Below are 27174 nucleotides of genomic sequence, written 5' to 3' on the forward strand. Positions count from 1 at the left end.
ACCTGTCCTCCAGTTGTTATTCTTCATAATAATACCTTACCTTTCTATTTTGTTCTCTTACTTCATGAGTAAAATTATGACTGAGTCCCCCAAATGCCATCCTTTCACATCATTCAGTAGTGCTTTAGAATCTAATAACTAAAGTTAAAATCCTTGGAATTCCCTTTTCATCAGCTCCTATATCTTCACCACTGTTGTTTTCTATATTCTCCCTTCAAAGTATATCTCAAATCATTTATTTATTTGTTGTGGTGAAGGCTACCCTACCACACCCTCCCCCAAAAGAAGCCTAGAAGAAATGGGTCACTAACACGGTAAAGAGTTCAAAAGGATAACAGCTCTACATGTAGCCAGGGATTTCCCATGATTTCATAGAGAATCTGGAATGTTTGGAAATTCTTTCATGATGACAGGGAACGTTATGGATATGCAGGTGTAAGTCCAGTTGCACATGTTAAAGAAATCAGACAAACAGGAAGGAGTGAAGAGTATTCTCTAGAAAGAATAAATATCCCAGTTGGGTTGCAACTGAACCGAAAATACATTTAGAAGAGAGGTAAGAACAAGGTCTAAAATCATAAATTGGACTATATTGTGGAGGAACTAAAATACCACAGTGGGGCTGATAAAGTTGATTTGTGGACTTCCTGCCTTCCCAACATACCTTGTTGTTCCTAGTCATAAATGTGTATCAGCGGAAATGGAAGACAACCTGTATTCTCTTAATTGTGTTGTATTTCACCGGGGTCTTTTCCATTCTCAATGACAGAGGGATGCCCTGGAATATAGAGGTTTTTCTGTATGTTTCCCCCTAAAACATCAATTATTAATCAGTGCAGTATATTAGCACGGCCATATGCTTACTATAATAGTAATTGCTTCCACATCATTATTTTCAGAGTATTTTCTTATGTAGTGAAATATTTATCTTGCATGTAGAACTACCTATTTTGTAAAAAAAAAAAAAAAGTACCAGTCGCAGGAACACCACTGTGTTTATGATTACTAACCTCATTGAATCAAAGACACCATAGATGGAGGAAGTTTTAAGAATATTTAATACATCATTTGCTGAATTCTATCTCTTCAAGGTGCCCGGCAGGTTATCTTGGTAGATGTGAATTTCCTTTTGTTGTGTGGCATGCAATTCTATTCTTGCGTAGTTATAAATTAACAATCTGAAATGAAGTCCTGTATTCTAAACAACCACTGAAATATTTAATGTGAAAACAAAACCCCAGTCTACTCAGGGCTAACTCATCTTCCTTGGTTAACACAGTCATCTTAAGCAATTTCCCAGTATCAATCTTTCTCTCCCTCCTTCACTCCCTCCCTGCCCTCTCTTTTCTTCCTCCCTCTCTCCCTCTCCCTCTTTCATTTTTCCTCTCCTTTCCCTCCCTACCCTTTGGATTTCATGCCTATAAATGAGTATTTAAAGCACCTAAATAGATAAGGAGGAGCAGCAGGACTCTCTGGGATCACAGTAAAAAGTTAATACAAAATAAAAAAAAATGAGAAGATTCATTCTCATCCTTCCCCCCATGGAGAACTACAAGTAATATGAGACAAATTCACACAGTGTGCACACAGAAAGTTGTTCAGCCTCACTCACTAAAATAAATGACAAAGAGAATTAAAACACTGTTATGTGCAAAGTGAAAAGATGCCAGTGTGAGTTTCTTGGGACTCCCAACCACAATGACATGTACAGCAGGTGGCTCTCACACAGCGCCAGTGAAAGAAGTTGTGTTCTTCTTGGGAAAGTGATTGAAAGCTTGCTAGCCAGGCATACCTGTGTGTTCTAACTCTTTTAGGATTTACACCCCCCCACACACCAAATTATCAAGAGTACATTTCATTGTGTCTAAAATAGACTCAAGCAGAAAGTTTGATGAAGGAAATTAGGAAAACGTATTAGCCTAAAGGGATACTATGTATTCTTTAATTTCTACAGAAAAAAAATGATGCCGGGGCGGGGGGATGTTTAGAGTACATTTGCTGGGGACAAAGGACGATGTGAGGGTTTGAAAACGGCTCAGAAAACATTTCCATTCTCAGGTCTTCTCCTTAACTTTTTTTAAGGTGGTGGAGAGTGAATAAAAATCCTTGAGCCCGGTATGCCAATGTTTTACCACTGAGCTACACTGGGAGTTCTCTAACTTTACACAGAAATACACACTGAAAAACACATCCATGAATTCATGAGCTATGGTTATTTTTGATATAAAATGATTTATTCTCATTATTCATCATACATTTGTACATATTTGTTTTCATACATGTATTTTAAATGTACTTTTTATGCCAACATATCAGATATTTTCTATTCACATCTGTATAGTCCATACGCATATATGTATCATAAAATGCAATAATAAAAAGTGGCCTCTACGACTTGTTAAATTCTTACCAATGTAAGCATTTGGTAGCAATCTGGTTCTGCTTTACTTTATAGTCTATATTGTACTGAGACACTCTAGAAACTGAAGGGGAGTATGCTTTCAGTTGGGTTATACAGGACATGATACACATAGTCTTATTAAATAAGAAAGGTTAAAAGTACCAAACAGAATTGTTCCTCTTACAGTTAGAAAAAGAACAAAAACTTTACTCCACATATTAAATGGAGGGAGTTGAAAAATAATAAAGATCAACTTAATGAGGAAGAAACAAACAGTAAAGGCAAAGGAGAAAGCTTGTAAGAAACATAAATAGATTCCTTTCAAGCCTGATTAAAAAACATGAGAGATAAAAATATCAAAGATTAGTGATGAGAAGGGAGACATAACTATAGTTACAGGAGCAATTAAGCAAATTGCATGAGAGATTACTCATGAAGCAACAGCAAAACTAATCTTGAAGAAACTATGATCCACCTGGAATAGACATAGCCAGTGTTCACCTACAACACACCACATACTCCTGTGAAAAATAATAGTCTGCCCATTCTCCTTGATAGAGCCATATTTGATATTATTAACCATTCGAATAATGACTGTAAGCACAGGTCTGGTTGTCATCATAATACTGTTTTGAGAACATAAGCAAATAAGGACCCATCATTAGTCACGTTCCCTAGTCATGAGTACAGACATAGGCACCTACTCCAGTGTTCTTATAACTTAGCTTCAAACCATCTGCTTCTCCAATATTGCTCTGTTAATTACAAATATCTGCAGCACTACTGGATTTTAATTTCTCCCAGTTCAAATGCCAAAAAGTGGGTGTATTCATTAATGAAGGATTCCTAGCTTCCTCCTACCTGGATTATTGCTTTTCTTTCTGATGCTAATTCAAACGATTATACGTTCCTAGTCATGCACACGAATACAGGTACGTCACATACACATGGAATGTGTATGTGATTTATGTATGTTCCTCTCTAAAAGGATGAAACAGACTTCAGTTACTTGTTTTCTTTTTCTTTTACCCATGAACTGATGTAATTCTGCAGCCCTCCAATAAAGTCACTATGTCTCCATTAATCTGACAAGTTCGCAGCTGCTAGAGACTGACTCCTCCAAAGGCATCATGGTCTTCACTCTAATGCCCGACTCCAATCACCTGACTCACCCGCATTTGCTCATCTACAATACCCATCATCCCATTTTCACTCATGCAATTCCTAATTGCATTTTAACCTGCCTGAAACATAGTGTCAAAGCTATGTTACTCCAATCAAATACAGAGACAAAAATTCCAGATAATTGCATGTGGGGAATTGGTTTCTTTAACAAGCAACAATGTGTAAACTTTGTATCTTTCTGTATAATTGTTAAATGTGTGATCAACTTATATTACCATAAACCACATAAAGGGGAGTTTAATGTGTTGCAGAGAGATAAGGGATTGTCAAAGTTTTCGAATGACTGATTGGCTGTCAAGACGCCAATTCACAGGAAACATATTATCTAACCTGTCTCAACACTTTGTCCTATATCTAAAGAAACATATATCAACATCTACCTGCTTGCAACACTTACCTTTTATGCTTATGTAATCTGTCACATATATGTAATATGTTCATATAAGATGTGTGCTGTAAAACATACTCAAAGCTGGGAATTTCATGAATTTTAAGAGTATAGAATGGAATACAAAACCATTTTAATTTAATTTTAAGGTAGAGTCTTACTGTTTTCAAGATTGGGTTCAAATATCCCCAGAGAAAAAAAGAATTGCATGACCCTTACTGTTTAGTACAAGCAGAAATACTGCTATCCTGTCAATCTTTTCTAGTCCTCTCGGGTGAGTATAAACCTGCAAAGACAAACCCTTAGTTTATTCCTTCTCCAAAGAACGCTAATGCATCGATTCCATTGCTGTCTCATTTGTCAATGTCCCCGTATTTCGTTGTCCTTTCCCCATCACACAGACCCTGGAATGGAGAGGCAATTGGGTGTTTACCGCAGAGGAGGGGAGACCCGCCCAGGACTAACCCTTGGTGAACACTAGTGAGAACCTTCTTAGCTTGAGAAACTTCTTTTCTCTCTACCATTTGCTCACAATTCTGATTTAGCCAGCTTCCTCCTTTGTCCTTTATCTGTAGAATGCTTGAGGTTTGATGATGACCATGGCATTTTCCTTTCTATACTTGACTTTGTGGCCTTTCACTTCATCTTACCATACTCTATAAATATTGCTGAAAATAATTAGTACTCAGTCATTTTCTTCCTCTTTAAGTGGTATTCTCCTGAAAAGCCCAGGGATTTTCTTGAACTTACTAGGACAGATAACTTTTAAAGTAAGGATTCCATTCATCTCCTTGCTAAATCCCCACCTATGTATGCTTTCATTTTAAAGTAAATTTAAGTACATGTGTTACCAATTCCTAAACTTGACATCTCAAAACTTCAGAGCATCCACGTTAGAAGATGGATATGACAGAGTTGCCAGCATGCATTCATACTGACAATTATATTAGCACTTCTAAATTAAACACATATTAAAATTCTATTTGATCTGAAGCACTTCATTCTAAATACCTTACAACTATTTTAGAAACATGGTATAAAACCAGGTGGTGGTAATGCACGCTTTTAATCCCAGCACTTGGGAGGCAGAGGCAGGCGGATCTCTGTGAGTTTAAGGCCAGCCTGGTCTATAAGAGCTAGTCCAAGGACAGGCTGCAAAGCTACAGAGAAACCCTGTCTCAAAAAAGTAAAAGATAGATAGATAGATAGATAGATAGATAGATAGATAGATAGATAGATAGATAGATAGTTAAATAAACAGGGTATACCAACATCAAACCCACCATGCTGAGGAGCCTAACATATAAAACATAATAACCTCTGTTCTAATCATATTTCTAATGGAGCTAAAATTTCTGGCCTCTAGTTTGCTTTTACAGTTTTGATTATCTCTGATATGCATAAGGTTTGTACTTAGGTCAAGGTTGTTAACTCAAGTATGTACAATCATTAAGGAAAGCCTTAAATTGTGGAGAAGCCTCCAGAGAGCTCAGGTAGGCTCAACATCTTGGGTCCTGCTTACATCAGCTGCCCCTATTGTGTCTAACCCCGAGTTTTTCAGAGAGAATCCCAGAACCAAATTACTCATATTTTGAGAGAAGTTAAAAATAAATTCCAAACCTCTTTTTCTTTGCAAAAGTAAGAAATCTTAATATATCATATCTCACTTGTACAATGTCACTAATCTATTTTTTTAAACACTGCATTGATCAAATCCAACCATGACATGAGCTATATCCATCCTGAAGACTACAGCTCAACATCCCTGTTGTTGATGACTCTTTCACAAACCACTTATTTCTGTCTTCTGACTTCTTTGACCATAATTTAAGCCCAGCTTAGGAAAACCATGCAAGGATAATTTTCTAGGCAGGTCCTCCAGCTAGCATTAAATAGTACTCAAAATTAAATGCCCACCTGTCTGCAATTTCTATTCTATTTACAAATCTATTAGTTGGACGTTTCTCCTTCCAGTCGCTGTGCCCCAGTTTCAGAATGGCTAATTGAAAGATTTCATTATGTGTCCAGTGTTCTCAGATCCCCTTTAGTTTGATATTATTTTTAATGCGGGTTCATCCTGATTTATTTGTCTGTAGGAAATTCATATGCTCTTAGCTTTGACTCATTTTATTTATGACGCTAATACTTGATGTGTGGTCATCTTTCCCATCTCTTAATTCCCTGACAAACAACTGAACAAAAACATGACAAACAACAGGTGGTGGGGGAAGGCAAAGAAGTTAGATTCTTTGGACCCAAGAGGCTTCCATTTGTGCTCTGCCAGAAACGTCCTCCCCATACACCTTCAAATCCTTGCCCAGTCCAGTGAAATCACAGCCCTGATCCCAGAACTTAAAACCCCATAATTACCAACCCTGCCAAATGTCTTCCTGAAGGCCTGGAGATTGCATATGTAATATAAACATGTTACCCTTGTCAAAAGGAAAGCTTATATTCCATTTTATTTATTGTATTTATTGAATGGGGCCATTGTTTGATCGCCCCCTGGGAACATTAACAGACTTGAAAGAAAACACAAACGGAAAGAAAAAGGATATATGTCACTGAGGTTTCTAAAGTGAATGTGCAGCACTAAAGAGAGGCACACAGCTCACATCCTTAGGCACCGTCTGCTCCTTTAAGCTCATTGTTCAATTTCCCAGCAGTTTCACTTTTTACAGCCACCCAGAGCATTAGTCCTTCCACTTCTTCCAACTGCCCAGCCATGGGACCATGGACAGCTCCTGATCTTATTTCTGGCTATCAGAACTTTTCATCAACTTTGAATTAGCCTTGCAATAATCATGCATTTCAAGCTCTCCTTAAAAACTTTTAGACCCCAAGAGGTCTCTAAAACCTCTGCTAAAGACCTTCCTAGAATCGGGCCAGTCATTAAAGAAGATCATCCATTCATTCAAGAATTTCAGGACTGTAGACCAGAGACATTTTTTCCCATGTCCTTGAGTTTTCAACCTATTTTTAGCCCACCCAGTGCATTTCTTTGTAAATATTACTTTCACAAATTTGTAAGTAAAGAAAAAGATCTAAAACAAATTTAATTAATTGCCATCAAATGTCTTGAAAGATATTCTTATTTTTTCTGTGTGTGTGTGTGTGTGTGCTCGCATGTGTGTGAGACTTTGTTTTAAGGAATTAAAATATATTCTTTATGTTCTGTGGACAAATTTCTTGCTTTATTCTTTGAGAGTTGTGCATGCGTATGGATTATACTTCAGTAATTTGTACCTGTAGCAGTTTCTCTCATGCCCTCTTTCATCTGATGAGACCCAACTTCCTCTCAAGAAGTCTGCATCTAACTTTCATACTGTGTGTGTGTGCGTGCATGCGTGCGTGTGCGTGTGTGCGTGCGCGTGCGTGTGCGTGTGTGCGTGCGCGTGCGTGTGTGTGCGCGCGCGTGTGCATGCCTATGTGTGTCTCCCTTTAATCCGTGTTGTTGGTGAACACATGAGCATGAGATGATTTACTGAAGCACAGGCTACTTTCCAGAGTGTACAACAGTGAAGAAAAAGACTCCCTCACCTTCATCAAACTCTAACTGCTAATAGTTCCCTCAGGAAGGGGTGGGGCCTCAGGTGTCCCTGCAGGATCCCCATCATGGAAATTTTTGCTACAATTGGACTGTTTTTCTTAAGAGCGAAATTATGGGTCTTTGTGATGTCTGAAGCTAATAGAAAGTTTTTTCCGTGTGACGTAGGCATCCTCTGTAAATGCCACTGTGACAGGACGGATAAGAAATGAATAGAGTGGCTCATAAATTACAAAACAAGTGTTTGTGATAGACTGATTAATAATGTAGGGGTGGAAACTGGAGTCAGTGGGTCTTATGTGTGCTAACTTAACTAGAGAGGGAACATTTTACAATAAATGAACAAATTTTGTTTAACGGTAACCTCCTAAATTGTCCCCGCATTAAAGAAGACTCTTCCTTGCCTTGGGATTCATATTTCCAGTCATAGTTCACATCAGGAAGTACCTGCGCATATGGTACTCTACTGAAGGCACAGATGCACTGCCGTCCTTTGCCAAGAGGGCTCACATGCTAACATATCAGTGTCCCGTACATCTACTCCATGTAGCTTTATATACCAAGATCGAGCTTTTATGACATATAATAAAATCAACTTAACATTCCTGTCTTCAAACTCAAAGTACATCATAAAAATTATAAATCTCCTAACTGATAAGAGGAAACGACTATTATTCTTATTTATTTTTGGTGCAGGTGGAAGGGGACATGCGTTTCTTAATGTCTTTACTAATGCTAGGTTAAGTTTTCTATAATTTGTCTTTCTATTTCATAGACAAGCTTTTTTTTTTCTTTTCTTCCTTTCTGGATTTCCAACAAAGTAACTGCAACTAGGATTATTCTGAAGAAAAAAAAGGAAAAGAAAAGAAAAGAAACCCCATGGATATTTTTATGTCCCCAAGGTGAAGAAACTGCCTAAGGGAGTCAAGAATACAGATACCAGGTTTTTTTCCAGTGTGTGCCGCACTGCATCCTTAAGGAGGCAATTAGTTATTCTTGTGTATTAGTGACTGTCCCATTTTTTCTACAACTCAGGTGACACAAAGAGTCTTCAAGAAGCCATATTTTAAGTGGGACATTTATTTCTGAAAAAAAGAGTATGGTTCTAATTTAAAGTCTTTGGGAAAGTCCTTTGTACAGATGCTGTCAAATTTCACACAGTACCAGCTGTTCTCAAGTCTCATTGTCATTTCTAGCCAAGCCGTCATTAGCTGCAAGCTAGAGTTAAAGAGCTCGATAAGTGTCCCTGAACCTGATGGTTTTATCTATTTAAAGCAACCCTGCTCAACCTAGCACAATGCTAACTACAGACACAATACAGAGCTGAGAGTAGTGCAAACTCCATAGCGCCTATACCTCAAAAAATATCACGATAAATAAATAACATTAGGGATGGATTTTCAGTGTGCTTGGACTGCCAGGCTTTTCTGGGGCTATTTGTGTCTCAACGGCATGTGGGAAACAACCAACACTCACCTAAGAAAGACAACTGACAAACTCAGGGGTTTTTATCACATGGTTTTGAAGGTGAGATTCACACGTGGGAATCAAGAGAAGGATGTGGGGGTCCCGAAAGCTGTCATTCCTTGCTTACTATGCTTAACAAAATTACAATTATGGTATTAAAAAGAAGCTTTTAAATAAACTTGAAATATCTTTATAGCGCAAGATCACACCTTACAAAAGACATTACAATGTAATTTGTAGCACCATGGAAAAATCTTTTTGCTCATGCATCCTTACCATTTAAAAGGGAACTGGAGGGCTTCCTCCTCAAAGCTCAGATTTTTATGACTTGCCTTCAAGAGAGGCATACCTAAGAGATTATTGATTTGGTTCTGAAGGACACCGTGTTTACTATGGAGGAAGCCATTGCTGGGTACAAGTGTGAGAAATTAATGATGGCTTTGTGAGTATCCACGCTGTGGTGTGGAACCGGTGGGCAACTGTCAATCTATATGATAATACATTCCCAAACTTCATAAAGTCGGTGATGTGAAAAAGCATTGATTTCTCTGTGAGCTAAACAGAAAGTGTCAGAGAGAAAGAGCGAGAAGTTCTGTGGAGTTAACATCCCAGCCTTCAGGTTTCCTTGTGCCTCAACTTGTGTATCTTGAAAAATTTATGCTTATAGCATATGCAATTTTTTTGTCCAAAAATGAGAGGAAAAAAGGAGCATTAAATATATACTTAGCATATATGAAATTTGTAATGATTCCTTGAAAGGAGAAAGAAAAGGCCATTCATCTATATATTTTAAAACACCATCATTTAGCTCGCGGTCTAGCTGCTATGGTACTACCGTTAGAATTTGCCGAGTGCACTCTTCTACAGAAATGAATAGTGTCTCTAACTCTATTTTTCTTTATGAAATTCTGATTGCATTATAACTGGCATCAAAGGAAAAGAACCAAGATGTTGTACCAAAAAGTTTTCGTTCCCATCAGTATTTGGGGACATGGGGAGACTTGCCCTGAGTATAAAATGCTCAGACATCTTGCGTTCCAACAATATTGACTCAAAGGATGAACTCCTCATCTATCAAATATGTAATTATTAATTACAAAAACTTCCACAGCAGTTCTAGTTAATTCAAGACAAGTAGGTTTTTTTTTTTAATTTTTTATTTTTGTTGTTGTTCACATGGCTTCAGCAGAAATCTCCTCCTTTTGCTTGAGGAGATTTTCAAGAACTATGTATAAATAACTTAAGAGGGTGGCGAGTCTATAAATACAAGCAAAGAGCACAATGTGGATGGTTCCCTGTATAGCTCGGAGAATGCCAACCATGGGAGCTTCACACAAATGCCTTACTTAAAACACGCCGCCATGTCTTGGATTGCAGTGATTTTGTGTAGCAGACAACCAAACTGCTTCCATTTAAATAATACCTGACACAAGCCGAGTTTAAAAGGGACATCAGTAAACGGGTTTGATGTATATCTTTATGGAAACTTCTCAGAATAATCTCTTAGCAGATAAGCCCCTCGGAGTTTTGGATGTGCCAAGAGCAAGGATTCCGCTAAGAATTCGGAAGGAGTCAAGTACAAATTTTCCATGAGTTTTCGCATTGATGAGCTACAGGCTCGGGGCAGTAAAGACACATCATCTCATCTCCAATGTAGAATATATTATTTCGAAATTAAAAGTAAACTTCAGTACAACAAAGTCACATCTTTTTTTTAATACGTGTGAATCACCCAGGAAATGGTATACTTCCAACAAAGTTGTGAGAGTTAATGGTATTTTAGCTATGCGTTTACATTCACGATGAGCTGCCCGCCTGGAAATTTCTTTTTTTCTCTTTTCAGTGAAAGAAGACACTTAAGCCTTCTCTAACAGAAGTTTCCGAGATTTCACACAAACATTCTTAACTGATATGTTTGTAAACATTTTAATGGCAATTCTTTTAGCAAAGAGGCTTTCTATTCATAACACAGAGAACATATGAGATTTCCTTCAGAAGTCAGCTGTACCTCAAGTAATTTATCTTCTCCTTACAAAATGTTTTCGAGTAAGCACAGTTATGAGTCGTGTAGAAATTCACAAATAAACACCTTATCTCTTTAATGGCTTCGTGCAGGTTTCCCTGTGTTCGCTGCTTAATGACCAGAGGCATTTAGTTCTCAAGGTTTCATTAAAAGTCACCCACAAAGCTGATGGATGGCCACAATGATTTGTAATGGAAGATGCGGGAAGCCATTAACCTATATAGATACCAAGGGGGAAAGGAAACACAGAGGAGAAGCCTGCTTGGAAGACAAGACACTTCCTATCTGTCATTATTAAACCCCAGATTATGGGCTCCAAGTTCAATCTTCAATAAGGATATGAGGCACTGTCTGGAAATGAAAGGCGAAGGTAAGGTAGGGTTCTTCACTGACCATCTTGGGGGGAAAAAAAGCAAAAACACAAATACATCAAAACAAACCTAGATTGCTATTCCTGGGAAAGGGAATCAATACCGAGACCTAGAAATTTGGGGAAGCGGACATTTTTAAAGTTTATCAGGCCTCCTCGTTTGCCCGGTTATCTACTTGATAATAAGAACCAAATGACTACACCTGAATACTGGATTACCATCAAAATGTGCTTTAAAAAAAATCTCATTTCATTTGTGGGCTGGAAGGTACCTCGTTTATTTTTTTCCCCGCTCGGCCTGGAGAGACAAGGTTGATTAAACCTCTTACAAATAAACGCAAACAAGAAGGAACCCCAAGCCCCCATACCACGATGTACAGAGCATGCCAACGTAGTTCAGAACCGGCCTACCGTTGTCGTCATCCGACTTGTTTTCATTGTCCGAGTCAGTCAGAGTAAGGGCTGAGTTCTCGCGGCTGGACAGACCGGAGCTGCGCCTGGATTTGATCCCTCGTCCCCACAGTCTGATGGCGTGTTCTGGAGACATTCCTCCCTCGGTGTCCGAGTCGGCATCAGACCCAGTGCTCAGGGAGTAGCCCTGGTGGAGGATCCCCATGTCGGAACAGTAACCAGTTCGGTGAGGGGAGGGCTCGCAAATCCCCAACTCCGCCAGGGTGAAGTTAGTCCCTAGAGCGACAGCGACACAGAGAGGGTTTACTCTGTGGGAATGCTGGACAAGCTTGAAGTGCATCCCACAAGTCCAACAGATGTATCTGACTCATTATAAGATACAAATAAAGGCTTGAACAGGGGTACTCAGTGGCTATTGGGATGCATTGGAAACAAACAAAAGCAGGAATCAACTTAGCACAGGGCTCTCAGACGTGATTTCAGGGATCGTTTGTCATCTAACACCACTGTGAGCCATCTGAGCACTGCTTGCTACTACTAATATATTTCAAATATTTACTTGTGTACCTTTTATTTGGTAAATTTTTTTGCATTGAAAAATCATAATTTTTACAGATAATATTGATATTTACTTTATATTATATACAAGGAAACTAAGAACAGAGAGTTTAAACGACTCATTCAATGTCAATCACTTATATGGTAACAGAACCCAAATCTGATCCCCAAGCAATGTGTCTCTATGCCATCAAGGTCTTTCTCTAATAAATATGCATGCTGGCTTGAAGACCTTGGTGGTCCTCTGGTTACTGCTTCTTCAGGTGGTCACTCAGCTTCTTCTTTGCCAGCTGTAGGCAACACACCCATATTTGAGTGTTAACGCCTAAAATTCCTCTCAGGAACATGATGTCACTCAAAGGATAGCATGTTTATTTGCTCGTTTGGTCCATGTGTTTGATCATTGGTTCCTTATTTTAAAAACGTGTTACTGTTAGAACCTGAAGGGGAGAGAGGCGGAACCGCCATTCCTAAATCATATTACAAAATTTCTGTTTGATAATACAGCTCAAAAGCACCAGCAGGCTTCACCATGGAAGACAAATGGGTGTTCATGTCAGGAGTGTGAGGATGGGGATACAGGTTGATGAGACGCGAAGAAGAGGGGTGTTGGTTGAACATGTGCATTACGATCCACTGCAAAACAGGCCAGGTGGTTTGTAAGTCTTATCTCATTTAAACCTAAAACAGGCCAGTTGTTTGTCCTCTCACAAGCACACAAAGAGAAAGGCTGTGCATAAAGTTGTCACATGTACCTGTATTCTGAATTTTTACTTTCCTTTCTTCACTACACAATGCTGCTATGGGATTCCCTTCTGTATGCTGTGAATATGTTTTATTATCATTAGTTAATAAAGAAGCTTCTTTGGCTTATAGCAGGGCAGAATATAGCCAGGAAGAGATATATAGAGAAAGTAGGCAGAGTCAGGGAGATGCCGTGTAGCTGCCAAAGGAGAAAGATGCAAGCCAGAACCTTATTGTTAAACCACGACCTTTGTGTAAAATACAAAATAATAGAAGTAGTTTAATTTTAGATATAGGAACTAGCTAGCAATATGCCTAAGTAATCGGCCAAGCATTGCTTAATTAATACAGTTTCTGTGTGATTATTTTGGGTCTGGGCGGCTGGGAAATGAACAAGCAGCCTCCACTACACAATGCTCTTCCAATAGGTATATTTGACTATGTGAAGGAAATGAAACACAATTCTATACATAACTGTCTCTGCAGGGTGAGTCTTGATCCCTGGAGACGTATCCAAGTACAAATTCCTGCCACATAGGGTGATCATCCATTACTCATGAGGGAAGGTGGAAGCTCTTACTTATAGGTCTGAGGGTTGCAATCTTCTGTAAGGCTATTTGTCAGCTGTTGTGAAATTCTCTGCCAAGTGTTTCCCATTCCATTTTTCAACAGTGATTAGGTATTTCCTTGTCACTGGATGGTAGCATGCAAGTTTGAGTCTCACAGTGTATGAGAGAGAAAGTACTGACTTCATCTACATCCAAATGTTACAAGATCCCCTCCTCTGTTGTTGCATTCCACACTCTGTAGTAACTGGAGTTAGCTGTTTACATTGACAGCCTTCCATATTGTCTTTAGAGCTAATGAAATAGATTCCTCCATGTTCCCAGAATAAATGAAAACAACCTAAACTCAAATACACCTCTCTCTCTCTGTGTATGTGTGTGTGTATGTGTGTGTTTATATTTAGCAGTCTGTTCCCATCTTTAAAAACTTTAAATAGAGAATGTATTAGGGAAACTTTGTGTATAATTCTATTATTTAGGCTGAGAAATAAAAGAACTTTGAAGAAAAAGAAGCAACTATTCAAGAAAATGATGCCCGCATTGACAGCAGCACATGTACCCTGTGGTCTTAGTGGTAGTGTACCAAATTTAAGTAAGTCCAGGCCAAGAGTAATAGTGGTAAAAATCACAGCATCCCTTCTTGGCCTATAAAGCATATCATAAAACAAATTAAAATTATTCTTTCTTACACTATACCAAACTTGGGGTCATTGTGGGTCTTCTATAAATTTTACAAGATTTAAAGTAGTCATAAAGGGTAGCAAATAGAAAGCCTATTTTTACGCTTTCATTGTTGAGCTTGAAGCTTCTTATCAATGAATTCCATTGCAGACAATTGCATTGCCATATGCAACTCAGAAGGTAAAGGCATATGAATAACTCCACAGTATATTAGGAGAACTGAAGATTTTCCTCTAAAAAGAAAAGTATATCCTCAACAAATTACCCCCTAGAGAACTAGTCTTCCTCAGGGAAGAATATACCAATTGTCTGCCCAATACAAAATGGTCAACCCTGAAATCATACATACAAGTAACATTATGCAGACAGAGCAGTTATATTTAGGAATATAGCTGCATATACATAAATGCATGTACCAACAATTAACAAAAAAGGGGACATGGATTTGAAAGAGGGAAAAGAAAGGTTTGTGGAAGGATTTGAAGGGAGAAAACGGAACAGAGAAATTATATAATTACATTAAAATTCAAAATAAAAGAGAAGTCAACAAAATCACACCCTAAACTTCTCTTTGACTGTCTTCCCTCTCCAATGTCAGTTTCCACATAATCCCTAGGTTGTTATCTTTCTGTTTACCATTAATTCACAAATAGGGGTTTCATTCTAATTATTAGAGGCAGATTTTGGGCCAAGCCTCTCTCAGAATCCTTGGCTTACCACATGAAGCCGGTGAGCCCCACATAGTACAATGAGGGGGTCAAAACCTGCTCTATCATTTATTAAATGATTATTTATTGTTCCTTCTGTGTTGGTAGACATTGGGGACATAACACTGAGCACTGTAAAAATAGAGTTCTTTGACATTTATAGTCTAATCGGGAAAGAGACATTAATCAAAGAATCACATAAAATGCAATTTATGCAGTAATAAACACCCTACAGAGGAAGGGCAGAGAACAATGAAAGGTCACCTAGGGTCCAGCTCTTCTTTTCTTCACAGTTTTTTTGGTTAGATGCTCATGTATGTGGAATGAAGGCTTGGAGAGATAAGCATCTCTCTACTGAGAAGTTATCTAGACATCTTCAGCCTGCTCTGTCCGTACCCAAGTTTTCTGTACATTGTTCTATAGGTGTTGATATTAGACAACCATGTTTTATGTCATTCATCTTATAGCTTGCAACCATGTGTTATGTACTTTTGCTCAGAACTAGAAAGGCTATGGGGGTTATTAAAATAATATCAACTTGTTACTTTGATGTCCTTTGCTCATTGATAGAAGGGTGTTTTTGCTTTAATTCATCTTGTGTGATTATGCATTTCTTAAACTCCAAGGTAGCTTTGAATACAAGAGAGAGACAAGTAATTGTGTGTCTCTCTGAGCTAAGTTTTGGTTGGAAATAGTCAATCCTTCATTCCTTTTTATAACCTTGTAGAAAGAGAAAGCGGAAGCATACTCCCTCCATATTCCTAGAACACATGTTTTCCCTACATCTGCCTCTAGCTTTCCTAGCATTATTAAATAAACCAAATATGCAGGATCTGGCCAGCTCATTTCCTTTCACATATACATTTCATAGTTTGACCACTAAATTCACCAGTACGGCCCCACATGATCAAAGACTAGACTCAGTAGTTTTCCAGATGAATGGTGAAGAAGTACCTATGATACCTATATTTGACAATTTGGGTAAAATTTAAAATACAGGGATTAAAAATTGTGTAAGACCTATTAGTTCATAATAGTGAAGAAACACAGGTTTTCAAATAGCCTTCTTAATGAGATGCTTGGACCTTTTAGTGACTTTTAAAATCATAACCCAGCTCTTCACAACACTTTCAGAGAGAAATCTAGTAACAGGTACTGACAGCTGTCCTTTGACCCACTAATTACACTCAAGGATGCAAGCTGCAGGAAGGATATGCCCATGCATTATGGTCGTGGCTTGATTTTCTAAGTTTTCGCCAACTTCTCACACTTCAAAATAACCTTTAACGCGGAGAAGCACATGCGTAGCTAAGTCAGAATTATCATGCCATGGTAATACCAGAGTATACAAATAGCACTGGAAATGTCAGCATTGGAACAGATTTTTTACTATGAGGGGCAAGGATATAAAAGTTAACTGTGGTAATGGAGGGAATGCAATATAGAAGAATAGGGTTATCATTTAAATGCTATATTCTAAGCATATATGTTCTAGATGTGAACAAGTAAAGTTACCTCAGCAAACAGGGCTGTTATTGTATCACAAAAATCTCTAAAGACCACTTGTAAAATTGGATTCCATCTTCCTGTGTTCATTTACTATAAGGATCTCTTCACATATCTACAGGTAGCTATGCAATCAGCTGCATGCTGGTGTCAGAAAAGAAGACAACACCGATGAGAAATTAAGTCATGGAGCTTGAAAAAGTGAAGAATTTCATGCAGTCAATAAGTAAGAAAACTCTGAACTTCAAGAGAAGACCACAGAATCAAAGTGAAGCCAACTAATCAAGCGCAACCAGAAACGGTACGGTTGGTGGGTTCATAGGAACTTGCAAAGGTGAGTTCAACACTTTCCGGCTGTGGACCTAGATGGTACCAAGATGGTATCTAAGCCCATTTATCTCTGCTGCAAACACCAAGGACGAACGCATTGTCATATGCTATGGTTTGAAAGTGGAATGGAAGGCTTGTGTGTTAAAATGCTGGATTCCTGTTGTTGACACTGCTGAGAAGTAATTGGATACGAAGACTGCTTAGTTTGTCAATGAATACTCCAGTTCCCACTGAATGGTGTATTAGGATGGAGTCCCAAGTCGGAAGAAGTGGTCACGATTGCATGACTTTGAAGCGTGCATCTTATCCTCAGACCTCCCCCTTTCATTCCTATCTTCCCACCCCTTTCCTCTCTGTGTCTGGTCCCCATGAGGTCAGTAGTGTTTTCTTCCACCTCCACTTCTACCATGTGTTGAAATATGGAGCTAAGTTTCTGGCACCCGACCGCCCGCATGGCTTTACCCGAAATAATTACACGGAAACTCTATTCTTTTAAATAGTGCTTGGCCCATTAGTTCCAGCCTCTTACTGGCTAGCTCTTACATACTGATATAACCCATTTCTAATGATCTGTGTAGCACCATGAGCTGGCTTACCAGGAAAGATCTTAACCTGCGTCTGTCTGGAGTGGGAGGATCATGGCGACTCCCTGACATGGCTTCTTTCTCCCAGCATTCTGTTTTGTTTACTCCTCCTATCTAAATTCTACCCTATCAGAGGCCAAGCAGTTTCTTTATTAATTAGCCAATGAAAGCAACAGATAGAAAGATGACCCTCCTCTATCAACTATGCTTTTCTGTCTTTCTACAGGCCCAGGGACAGCATACCCAATCAGTTATAGACAGAAACCGCTAAAGTCCTGTGCCCAAGCAAATCATCTGTAAGTGGGGCCCGCACTTTCATTTTTTTCTCCATTAATAGTATTTCTAGGGCATTTCACCACAACAGAAAACTGACTAGTCTAACACGTGAGATTCTGGAAGGGGGAAACAAGAGCGTAGACCTATCCATGTGCTTAGATCTGAGGCACTCCATAGTAGTTGAGTTCCCTGGGATTTCTTTTCCCCTCATGCACCACAGACCTGGCAGTAGAGAAATGTGCAAGCTGCTACCACCAACAGGAGCAGACAGAAGAAAGCCACAAATATGTACTGTGTAAGGAGCGCTGTATGCTTCCACACACACAGCAGCGGGCATCAGGAACAAGTGGGAGGCAGCACAGTTCTCTGTGATGGGGGCAGCTAGCCTTTCCTTGCTCTGCATGGTGGTGCCAGTGAAGCCATGGGGGGAATCCTGAACTCTCTCTCTGACTATCCTTTCACTGTGTGAGTGTGTATGCATATGTACGTTAAGTCATCATTACCATCAAAAGAAGCCTTGTTGGGAAATCATAGCAGCTAGGCTTCCCCTGCTTAGCTAAGTGGTAGATGCCGAGGCCCAGGGAAACTGAGACATTCTCCTTCACTTGTCATTCAAGCCTTTCCCACAGGCTTAGGACCTGAGGAGAGCCACTCAAACAAGATGATGTTCATAACACTGTAAGCCCATGAAGCATCATAGCATATGGTAAAAATATCACTACTAATACCAAGAATCAGAAAAAATGAGTAATGATAATCGTTTATATATGAAAGGTTAATAAGAAGTCCCTACAAAAATTAATAAAACTATAAAATATTTTTTATTAAAATGGAGTCTTTCTAAGGAGGATAAAAATACTGCAATTAGACAATTATGTGATATTAAATTCACATGTAACAGTTTTAGGTGATTTTTCTTAAAGTGTGTTACAGAATTGGAAGATTAAATACGATACAACCTAAACTAAAATATACTCCCGATTGTCATTGATTTGTTTTCTGTTTGACTGATTGATTGATTTAGACAAAGTCTCATGTAATCTGGGCTGGGCACAAATTTAAGATTCTCCTATCTCTACTTCCCACATGTGCGGGGGTGGGGTATAGTATGTGCAGTTTTATTTATTCAACTTTAAATAAATGTGTTTACTACTTAATATGGACTCTTGGTTCTTTTAGATGTTAATTCCATTTTAAGTAGAATTTTCTGTGGTTGTTTATCTTAAACAAAGAGAATCTCATGTAAATAAACATGGGTCACTTCTCCTGAGCAAATGTTACAGTCCACATTTTAAATTCAGGAATAAGCATGGATTCTAAATTTTTCTAGGAAGCATTTAAGAAAAAAATCAAAACCATAATGTTGTAATTCTTTTTAATCATAGTAATGCAAATAATTTACCACGATTCCTTATTTATTGCCAGACAATAAGAAAATATAACAATTACAAGTGATAAAATATAATTTTACTTTTCTTGATTAATCACAATGAATTGCCAAATTTTTTACTTTGTTCAAAATAAACATGATTAAATACGAGTGGTTGTAGATATGCCTGAGTTATAGAAATAATCAGTATAATTCAATTATAAACACAATGTGAAACTTTGTGCTCATATGGATCTAAACAGCTCCGCATTTGAGAAGGCTGTGATGGTGATTTTGAAAGACACTAAAGACTCTGCTGATAAATTCTAATGTTGTATGCTTGCATACACTAAGACTCTTCTCGTAAACTCTCTCTTAATGCCCTTCTAAAGTTCACACATTCAGATATTTTCCCAAATGTTGACAAAACTGTTCACCAAAATCCCACAGCTTAAAGCAGAGAGTAGGTGTTCTTGCATTCCTTGTCAGAAAAATTTAAGCCAAATATTTATGTTTCAAAAAACACACAGCAAACTTCCCTGTTTGCATCACAAGTAACGCCTGAAAGGGTAAGGCTTTGTTTTACCTCAAATTTTGAACTAATTGTTTTAATCTTTATGCATATGTATTGCCCAACAGTTTTTAGAATTTGTAACTGGACACGTTCTAATAGTCCAAACCAAAGGCAAACGAGAGTGGCTAAGGAAGCCCGGGGGCTTCAGCACCCGAGGTTTCCTGGTGAGCAGAACTCTCAATGGGAAAGCTGAAAGTGATGTTCTGTACTAAGGTGCTGGTATTTTCCTGTTTCAACCTGAACAAGGCCCAAACTGGAAAATCCCCAAACAGTTACAGGCCAAGGTCTTATTGAACAAGTGGCATTTTGTCATTAGAAATTAAATGGCCAGGACTAGCCAGGATTTCCACTGATAAGACCTTCCACATTGAAACGCCACTGCTATAGTCAAACTCTGTACCCATCAGTGTCATGTGTGAAGTCAATGGTAATGCACGCCTTCACTGAAACACAGAGGATGCTGCCTCTCCGATCAGAGATCTGGGGATGAGGTGGGGGGGGGTGGATAAAAAAAAAAAAAAGAAAAAGAAAACAGGACCGAGCAGGTTGGCTGTGATGGTCTGGGTGTTCCGTGTTTGAAGGCTATTACTGAATCAGATACATTTAGTGTGGGCTACTTTACACGTCAGGCGGGCTCATACATACATTAGCATGTAGTTTTCCAATTAATCAGGATAGCAGTTTAATGAAATTGTCAGCAAGCAGAGCCTGGGGTTATGAAAGAGGGAGTCGGAATTTGTTTTAAAAATACTTTTCAACTATAATAGTCTCAGAATTATCCACTCAGCTGAGTCTCTATTCACTTATTTATTTATACAGCATATATAAAACAGTTCCTCCTTCATAGGGTTACGCTGAATTACATTGTGCAGGTAAAAAGCTTACAAGATTGTCAGAGTAACTACAAGCCATATGCATCTGTTCTAATAGTCACCTTTCAGATGATGGCAAGTTCTCTGTTCCTTTATCATAAAGTTACTATTATTATTTTTCTTGCACTGACTAAAAATGTATCCAAGAAATGTGATGAGAAGGTAGGCATTTCATTTGTGTCTAATAAATTTTTAAAAAGTTACATGTTATTTATGACTTTTGCAGGGTTTTTTTTTTTTCCACATTGGAACAATGCCCTGTGGGTTAGTTAACCTGTCTTATTACTTTTTTTGTTCCTTCCTTCTTTTCATTGGATTTGTTCCACTGATAGCTTCTTTTGCAACTAAGCAAATTTTCCTTTGCTAATGATATCTGTTTTTCCATATACTTCTTAGTTTATTAATCCATGCCCTTATATATAGAAATTTTCCTATTGAGTTCTTTGAGTTAATTTATTTTATGCCTCTACCATGCTTTATATATTTCTGTTTAAACATGCTTCAGTTTTTATTTCAATATCTGAATATGCATGCATTGTGTTAGAATCTCTAAGCAGTCCTGACTGGCTTGGAATTCACTATGAAAACCAGACTGGCTTGGAACTCATAAAGATCCCCATGCCTCTGTGTTGTCATGATGGAAATTAAAGACTTGTGCAGGCCTCAGTTATAATTGTTACTCCTTGCTACTAGCTTGCCATTTGTTTGTTTACTATTCTGGAAAGGCATACCTTAGAATTTCCCACTGAATTTCTTCCTAGAGTTTATTAATATATACTCTCCATCCAACTATGACTCTACGACAGGAACTTATACATTGAGTATTATTCCATTTCTGATTGATGGAACAGTGTATCAGTATATAATGGCTAGCTGTCAAGTAGACATTTGAGGTCATTGAAGTTTTATATTATTTATCATGGCTTATAGGACATTTACTTATTGTTGTAAGTAACAACTTGCTATGCTGTGACAATGGCTTCCTTTAATGAATTTTCATATTCTTTTATATTCCTGTTAGGTCTTTATCAATAACTGTTCACCAACCTCTATTATCTGTTTCCTGAATTAATTAACGTCTCCCTTCTTTACATCTTGTTTGCCCACCTTTTCAAGGTTTTTGTGGTGGATTTGTCAGCCTTTGATCTTAGAAACAACTTGTTTTTAACCCTTATTTAAGCATGCAAATCTGTAACGCGTCCTTTATCTGTTGCTCTGTTCCACCAGTGAGCAAGCAGAGAAAATAATCTGGAATTGTGGACTTAGCTGTTAATCATTATCATTTTGTTTTTATCCTTATGCGCTGCCCCCTTTCCCATCCTCCTCCTCCTCTCTCAGCTTTGTTACTGGCACATAGAATTTCATGTCTTTAGGACCAGTAGGAATACATGTATTTCCATTTGTTTATGCCCACATTTCCTATGTCTTCATATTTAACATGTCCTTTTGTTGTTGTTGTTTTTTGAGACAGGGTTTCTGTGTTTAACAGTTCTAGCTGTCCTGGAACTAGCTCTTCTGGACCAGGCTGGCCTTGAACTCACAGAGATCTGCCTGCCCCTGCCTCCAGAGTTCTGGGATTAAAGATGTGTGCCACCACCGCCTGGATAACCTGTCTTTTGTAGTTCGTCAATAACTCGGACTTGATATTTAAGAATTTAACAATCCACTTCTTTCAATTGATATGATAATTCACTTATATTTAATGTAATCATCGACATGGCTAGAATTAGGTTTATTATTGATTATGCTTAATGTACCTTATTATACTTCTATGCATAGCTTCTTGTGGATTAATATATTTTCTAAAATTTTATTCCTGTTTTTCTGTTGTCCTTTGGTTATCCACTTAAATAAGTGAAGGTGCTGCATGGTGGTGCCAGTGGAACCATGGGGGAGTCCTGAACTCTCTCTCTGACTATCCTTTCACTGTGTGTGTGTGTGTGTGTGTGTGTGTGCATGCATATGTACGTTAAGTCATCATTACCATCAAAAGAAGCCTTGTTGGGAAATCATAGCAGCTAGGCTTCCCCTGCTTAGCTAACTGGTAGATGCCGAGGCCCAGGGAAACTGAGACATTCTCCTTCCCTTGTCATTCAAGCCTTTCCCACAGTCTTAGGACCTGAGGAGAGCCACTCAAACAAGACGATGTTTATAACACTTATTATACTTCTATTCATAGCTTCTTGTGAATTAATATATTTTCTAAAATTTTATTCCTGTTTTTCTGTTGTCCTTTTCGTTATCCACTTAAATAAGTGAAGGTGCTGCTCCAGGGATTATAAGATTATAATGCATATATATATATATATGTGTGTGTGTGTGTGTGTGTGTGTGTGTGTGTATAATTTTATTCTACTTACAACTATCTTACTTTACAAACTGTGACTCCAATGTCTCTGACTTTATGATTTCTTAGTTTTAAAGTTTCTCAGCTGTTACCTTTCTTAAAGATTTTGCACCTACATTCTCTATTCTGTGTGCTAATGACAGTGGTTGTTTCTGTGTGTGCTATTTCTTTATGAATTCTTTTTCTTATTTTATACTTGACTAATTCTCTCTTTGTGTTCCTACATCCATGTTTTCTTAGTAGACTAAATAATTTTTGGCTAATTTCAATAGTTTCTATTTCATTTCTAAAATTCATATTACTTTGCAATGTGGATTAGTTTTTTCCTACAATAATAGGTAATTGTATGCATCTCATATATTCTATTTTTCTATGACTTTCAAGGTCAAAATCAATCATTTATTGCATCTAATTTTTAACGCTAAAGTATAATTTCTTTTAGTCTTAATTTGTATCTTAGCTCACATTGGCTAATTTTAATATTCAAAACTATGTGAACAAAAACATAGTTTGAATTTGCTTATGGACAAGCCATGTGGGCCTGTTTTCACCTACCTCTTTACAGCAACTGTGTGAGTATAGACATCTCTATTTCATAAGCTCTTCAACCTTATATCTCAAGTCCCAGGTTCCCTGTTATCATATTGACAACAGCCTTTGGTCTCAAAAAAAAAAAAAAAAATATATATATATATATATATATATATATATACTGTTGACTTGCAATCCAAGATTCAGACTTCTATTTATTTTTATTTTACTACTGTTAGTAAAATTTATTTTACTTTTGTGTGTGTGAGTGTGTGTGTGTGAATGCCATTTGTGTACAGAGGTCATAAGAGGGCATTAGAGCTCATGGAGCTTGAGTCATAAGCAGTGTTTGAGTCACCTTATATGGGAATTGAGAATAGGAACTCTGGTCCTATCTATGGAAGAGCAGTAAGCACTCTTAACTAGCAAGTCATCTTTCTATTCCCACTACTTAAATTTTAAATTTAGCTTGGTATTTATTTGGTTTGATTCCATTGTCTCTTATTGTGGAGACTATTTGGTACCAAACTACTTATTACGATTATGTTTCAACTTTCACACCTATAAAATGGAAGACTAGTTATACCTGCAGCATGAAGTCATTGTGTAGTCTACACACATATGTAAGTTTAGAACAGCCCTGAATACAAAAATCAGTTTATCTTAGCTCTTATTATTAATATTACTTATTATTAATTATTACTATTATATCATTAGTAAATATAAAAGTATAAAATTATGGGCAATAAAATGGAATCCCATTGTCAAATTTATTCCATCATAATCTAAACCAAACCTAGTTCCAAATAAGTTGCATTCATTTCACAAGCATTGAACGTTTATTTCGTCAAATCTTACAATGGCCTCTCTTCTCGGTATAATACAAAGAATACTTGATATGTCAGGAGAGAAGCTACCTACATCACATGGAATTTTAACAAAGGCAAATGACATTTGCATTCTCAGCACTTACCCAGGTCCCTGTTTCCATTATGTACTTGATGTTTTGAAAACATTTTGACTTTCTCATCAGTGAAGGATTATTCTAGATCTCAAGAGTTAATTACCTCATCTACAACCTGACATCTAGTGAGATGGATGATCGCAGTCTATCGCCAGGTGAATATATGTATGGCAGATATTGTACCTCAGCAGCTAATCAGATTCCGTGTTGTAGTGGCAAATATTTGGGGGGGGGGGGAATGCTAATGCTATATGCTCCTGTTTGTAAAACAATTGCTCTAAATCAGTATCTGAATCCCCAAGTACTGCGAGGGTTTGTGTAGGTGTCTAAAGCCATGGAAAGCATCCAGTCATGGAGTTTATAGAAAATGGCAAGTCCATAGTTTCCTACTGACTACTCGTCACCATTAAACTAGAGAATAATTGAAACTGAGTCCAGAGATTTCCTTTGCTCCCTTTCCCACCTTGCTTCCTGTGTTGCAACACATGCCGTAGGTTGCAAATGCATGTAAAGCCTTAATTACTGTTAGCATCTGGCAGCTGTTGACTTACTGTGAGCTGTTGAGTCACACTAAACTGAAGTCAGAAAAAGGAACTCAGGAACAGAAAACAAAAGCTATCTAAATAGGGTAAAAAGAAAATACAACCACAGCATCGCAGCTGAAATACCACACCATACCACACCGTCAGCACAGCGCCACCCACAGTGTGAATGACAGTCGAGTTAATGGCTTCCAACAATCCCAGAGCCTAATTCGCTACAAAAACCCATCATTCCCAAATGTTGCCAGTGCCATATAGCAAAGTTCTTATACCCATTTCTATCAACATATCATGGATAGCCTCTCCTGTTCCGGAGGCAATAGCTTCAGGAGGAATTGGCATGTGCACAGGAGTCAAAGGACACCTTTTAAAAAGAAGATGTCTGGATGTTATCTGCTTAGAACTGGTACCAACCTCAGATGTGTTAAATATTTTTATTTTGGTATTGCTTACCATAATAGATTATTAGAAAGGAAAGTGTCCTACAAAGAAGAACGAGAAGAGGAAGAAGAGGGAGCAGAAGCAGAAAGAATGATAGACCTTTCATAAGCATGGAAATAATTAGCAATAATACCTCGGTCTTTCTAAACACATCTCAGGTTACAAATGGCGAGATTTAAACCACAAGTAAGGGAATAAAACGAGAACTACACATTATTTATCAAAACATATATGGTAGAATGGTAAATTGGATTGGAAAAGCATGTCAAACTCTTGCAATTATTTGGGGCAACAGAAGCAAACGAATGCAACTGGCGAGAGAAAAAGACTCCAAGTGAATGAGACAAGCAGTTGCTCTTTACACGGGATGTGATGAGCTTTGCTACCTTTCCGCTCTGTACTTCTGCTTTGTGCCTTTAAAATGACATCAGTTAGTATGTGTGTGGATGTGTGTGGAAGGTTGTGAGGGGGTACACATACACACAGAGCTCAGTACCCCTGTTGTCCTTCGTCAGGCTTCAGTCATTGCTTTAAAGACGAGACCTGTTACCAGTCTGTTACTCACTAAACAGGATAGATGGATGGCCAGTGAGCCCCAAGGACATACCTGTCCTACCTTCCAGTTCAGGATTACATGCAGTGCCCAGCTTTTAAAATTAGGCCAGCCTGGTCTACAAGAGCTAGTTCCAGGACAGGCACCAAAGCTACAGAGAAACCCTGTCTTGAAAAAAAAAAAATTATACTAATTTAATCAATTAAAATCGAAATCCTCAGGCTGGGCGGTGGTGGCGCACGCCTTTAATCCCAGTACTTGGGAGGCAGAGGCAGGCGGATCTTTGTGAGTTCGAGACCAGCCTGGTCTACAAGAGCTAGTTCCAGGACAGGCTCCAAAACCACAGAGAAACCCTGTCTCAAAAAACCAAAAAAAAAATCGAAATCCTCAGATAAGTGTATCATGCCATACTTCAACATACCTCTTATATAAATTTTTCTAGGATGTCACATTCCTTACCAGATCTACCCTTGGCATTTTTCACTTTCCTATATCAAATTAAGCTCCAGAGGGTATCATGTTTATGTCTTTTTAAAGTGCCAGTCTGTGTTGTAAAGTAAGGTATTTTTATCAAAATCATTAAGATGGTCATTGCCAGGCCATGCATTTAGTTTTTTTGTTGTTATTGTTTTGTTTTCCTTTAGGAGTGTGAGTATGTCTATGTGGCTTCAAGTACAACTTTAGATTCCCGCTTCAGTAGATATGATGTGTAATTTACTCAACCTTTTAAATCCCATTCTTCAGTCCTGGCCCACCCATCTGTATAAACTTTAATGCCAAGTATGGTGACATACTTCTGTAACTCATCAGATAGAAGACAGGGGCAAAAGAGCCAGAGTTTAGAAGGTGCTTAGCTACATAGTGAGTTCAAGGCCAGTCTGGGCCACATGAGCCTCCTCAAAACACCACCAGCACCACCACCACAACTTTCATAGCACCTGTATTTCTAAGCTATGCAGAAAGTTTTCTGTGCCTGCCCATACACATTTAACACCACTGTAGTTAAAATATAATGGAGACAAAAGATGTTTTAGAACAGAAAACAAAGGATACGGAGAAGAAGCAGCAGCAGCAGCGATGAATATATCCAGCCCCTCATTCCTGATAATCAACGTGCCATTGTAAGGTACACAGTTCCTTATCCATGACATAACTGGGGAATAGTAAGAATGGAAAGACAGCAGAGAACACGGAAAGAGGCATATAGTAAGTAAAGCATGAGACCTAAAACCAAGTG

At 38.1% G+C, this 27174-nt stretch overlaps 1 protein-coding gene across 8 annotated transcripts in view; it reads right to left on the minus strand.

Annotated features, from left to right (window-relative positions):
• Positions 1-27174, minus strand: part of Tenm2 (teneurin transmembrane protein 2) — a 1249953-nt gene that overhangs the window by 865653 nt on the left and 357126 nt on the right. For all 8 annotated transcript variants that reach the window (XM_057774197.1, XM_057774202.1, XM_057774201.1 and 5 more), the window contains exon 4: positions 11793-12068. In XM_057774197.1, coding sequence (XP_057630180.1) covers positions 11793-12068 — 276 coding nt within the window. The remainder of the gene's footprint in view (positions 1-11792; positions 12069-27174) is intronic.

Source organism: Chionomys nivalis, chromosome 7 (assembly GCF_950005125.1).
Source record: "Chionomys nivalis chromosome 7, mChiNiv1.1, whole genome shotgun sequence".
In the NCBI taxonomy this organism is placed as follows: domain Eukaryota; kingdom Metazoa; phylum Chordata; class Mammalia; order Rodentia; family Cricetidae; genus Chionomys; species Chionomys nivalis.